This window comes from Nanorana parkeri, unplaced genomic scaffold (genome assembly GCF_000935625.1).
Source record: "Nanorana parkeri isolate BGI_ZX_2015 unplaced genomic scaffold, ASM93562v1 scaffold450, whole genome shotgun sequence".
Lineage (NCBI taxonomy): Eukaryota > Metazoa > Chordata > Amphibia > Anura > Dicroglossidae > Nanorana > Nanorana parkeri.
Window position 1 is genome coordinate 252,380 of NW_017306718.1, and position 2,000 is coordinate 254,379.

The 2,000-nt window shown below is 42.6% G+C and overlaps 1 protein-coding gene across 1 annotated transcript in view; it reads left to right on the forward strand.

The window, feature by feature from the left end:
* Positions 1-2,000, forward strand: part of MTRF1L (mitochondrial translational release factor 1 like) — a 15,295-nt gene that overhangs the window by 11,729 nt on the left and 1,566 nt on the right. Inside the window, exon 6 of the mRNA XM_018560325.1 lies at positions 346-482. Within this exon, the coding sequence (XP_018415827.1) occupies positions 346-482 (137 nt within the window). The remainder of the gene's footprint in view (positions 1-345; positions 483-2,000) is intronic.

The window sequence follows — 2,000 nt, forward strand, 5'->3', positions numbered from 1 at the left end:
CAGGGGGGGGGGGGGGGGGGGGGGTGTTGAAGAGGTACAGAACGAGCAGGAGCCTTATTACATAGTGTGCCATGCTATAATGAATAAGCTATATTTGTTTTTTTATTCTTATTCTGAAGTTATGTTTGTTTGCCTAATGTCTGGTGTTTTGTCTCCGAAACAAGGCCCGTGACCAATGCTCTGTGCTTTGCCAGAACTAATAAGGACTGGCTTGAATTTCTACACAGTCACATAGCTGCCACTATGGACATCAGACACCCCTTCCTTTTTTAGTTTTTTATACAGGAGACCAAAATTACTTTCTAATTATTGATGTCAGTCTTTTTATTTCTCTCCCTCATATAGGTATAGCTGTTGAATGTCAGCAAGAACGATCTCAGATCAAAAATAAAGACATTGCCATGAAAGTTCTTCGTGCAAAGTTATACAATATGAAATTAGAAGAAGAAACCCTTAAAAGACAGAGTGCAAGAAAAATACAGGTAATGGCCCCTGAAAGCTTTAACCATTATGCTCTGTTGAAATCCTATTGACCCTGTTCCACCAAGCACCTGTATATAAATATTTTCCCGACAAGTTCCTTAGGTCTGTTTAATGTTTGGAGCTGCAACTCCCCTTAGAGATCTATCTGACCTCCAGAAGGGAACAACAGAATGCAAAGAGGGACCTGGAGGATTTGATCTGAACCGCTTTCTCTGCCCAGCCACTTCTGGGGCCCAGTCACCCCTATAAGTTGCTGTAACGCACCATAAATGTTTAAACTTGTTGTGGTTTCAGTCATTTTCAACGCTACCCCAATGTGCTAGGGCAGCATACCTCCATGCATTGCAATGCGCTGCTCTGTGTTGGAGAAAATGGTGCTTGTCTTATTTTTTGTCTGTATTGGTGCATTGGCAGGTCGTTCAAATCCATGGCGTGCCTTAATGAAAAGCACATTATTGTGTGTTCGGTAACAGACTGCAACACACATCCTGTGGACAAGCCATAGAAGATAATTGTTCTACTATTTAAATCTGTACCACCACTGTGTTTCATGCAGTATTTAGGCAGACATTCTCTAGTTTAACTAACACTACGTGAGAACCGAAAAATTCCATTTTGTGAGTCATTCACTTTCAAACCTATGTAAAGATTACATATTCAGGAGTTATTTCTTTGAAGCCTGTAATCCTTTAAAGTAGTATTAAAGCCAAAGGGTTTGCTGAATAAATCACTTACAATGGATGCTGCTCCTTCATGTTCAAAAGGTGTTTTTTGTTTTTTAAGTTTCCTGTAAAATCAGCTGGTCTCTTGAGCACTGGTGCTGGTATTTTCGTGTAGGATGACTCCTTTCCCTCGCAGGGTCCTAGGGAGCCAGCCTTTTTTGTGCTAGTAAGCTGTGTGTGTTTACACAAACACACAAGGGAATTTATCAAAACTGGAGCACACAAAAACTAGAGTAGCTGTGCATGGCAACCAATCAGCTGACGCATGAAGATGTCACCAGCACACCAAGGGACCCTTTGCGGCCTCGAAAGTGCATCTTCATACGTCCACAGGCACAGCAAGGTAAGCCACTTCCCCACTTCTGGACCCCCTCTCCTCCCTTATCCGTCCTTTCTCCCTTTCATCCGTCCTTTCTCCCTTTCATCCGTCCTTTCTCCCTTTTCATCCGTCCTTTCTCCCTTTCATCCGTCCTTTCTCCCTTTCATCCGTCCTTTCTCCCTTTCATCCGTCCTTTCTCCCTTTCATCCGTCCTTTCTCCCTTTTTATCCGTCCTTTCTCCCTTTTTATCCGTCCTTTCTTCTCCTTTCTCCCTCCTGCATCCTAGTAGATGGACAACTGTTGGAGTCTTCTCTGTCCCTGGTTATCTTGTACTGGACAGAAAGTCCAGGGAAGTAGAGTTGAGAGAGTTAATGCCAGCTGTCTGGAAGCATGATGACTGTACGTGAATTTCTACAATAAGTTACTGTAACCTTAGTGAAAAAAATAGCTATTAAAGAGGCTTACTATGAAATAAC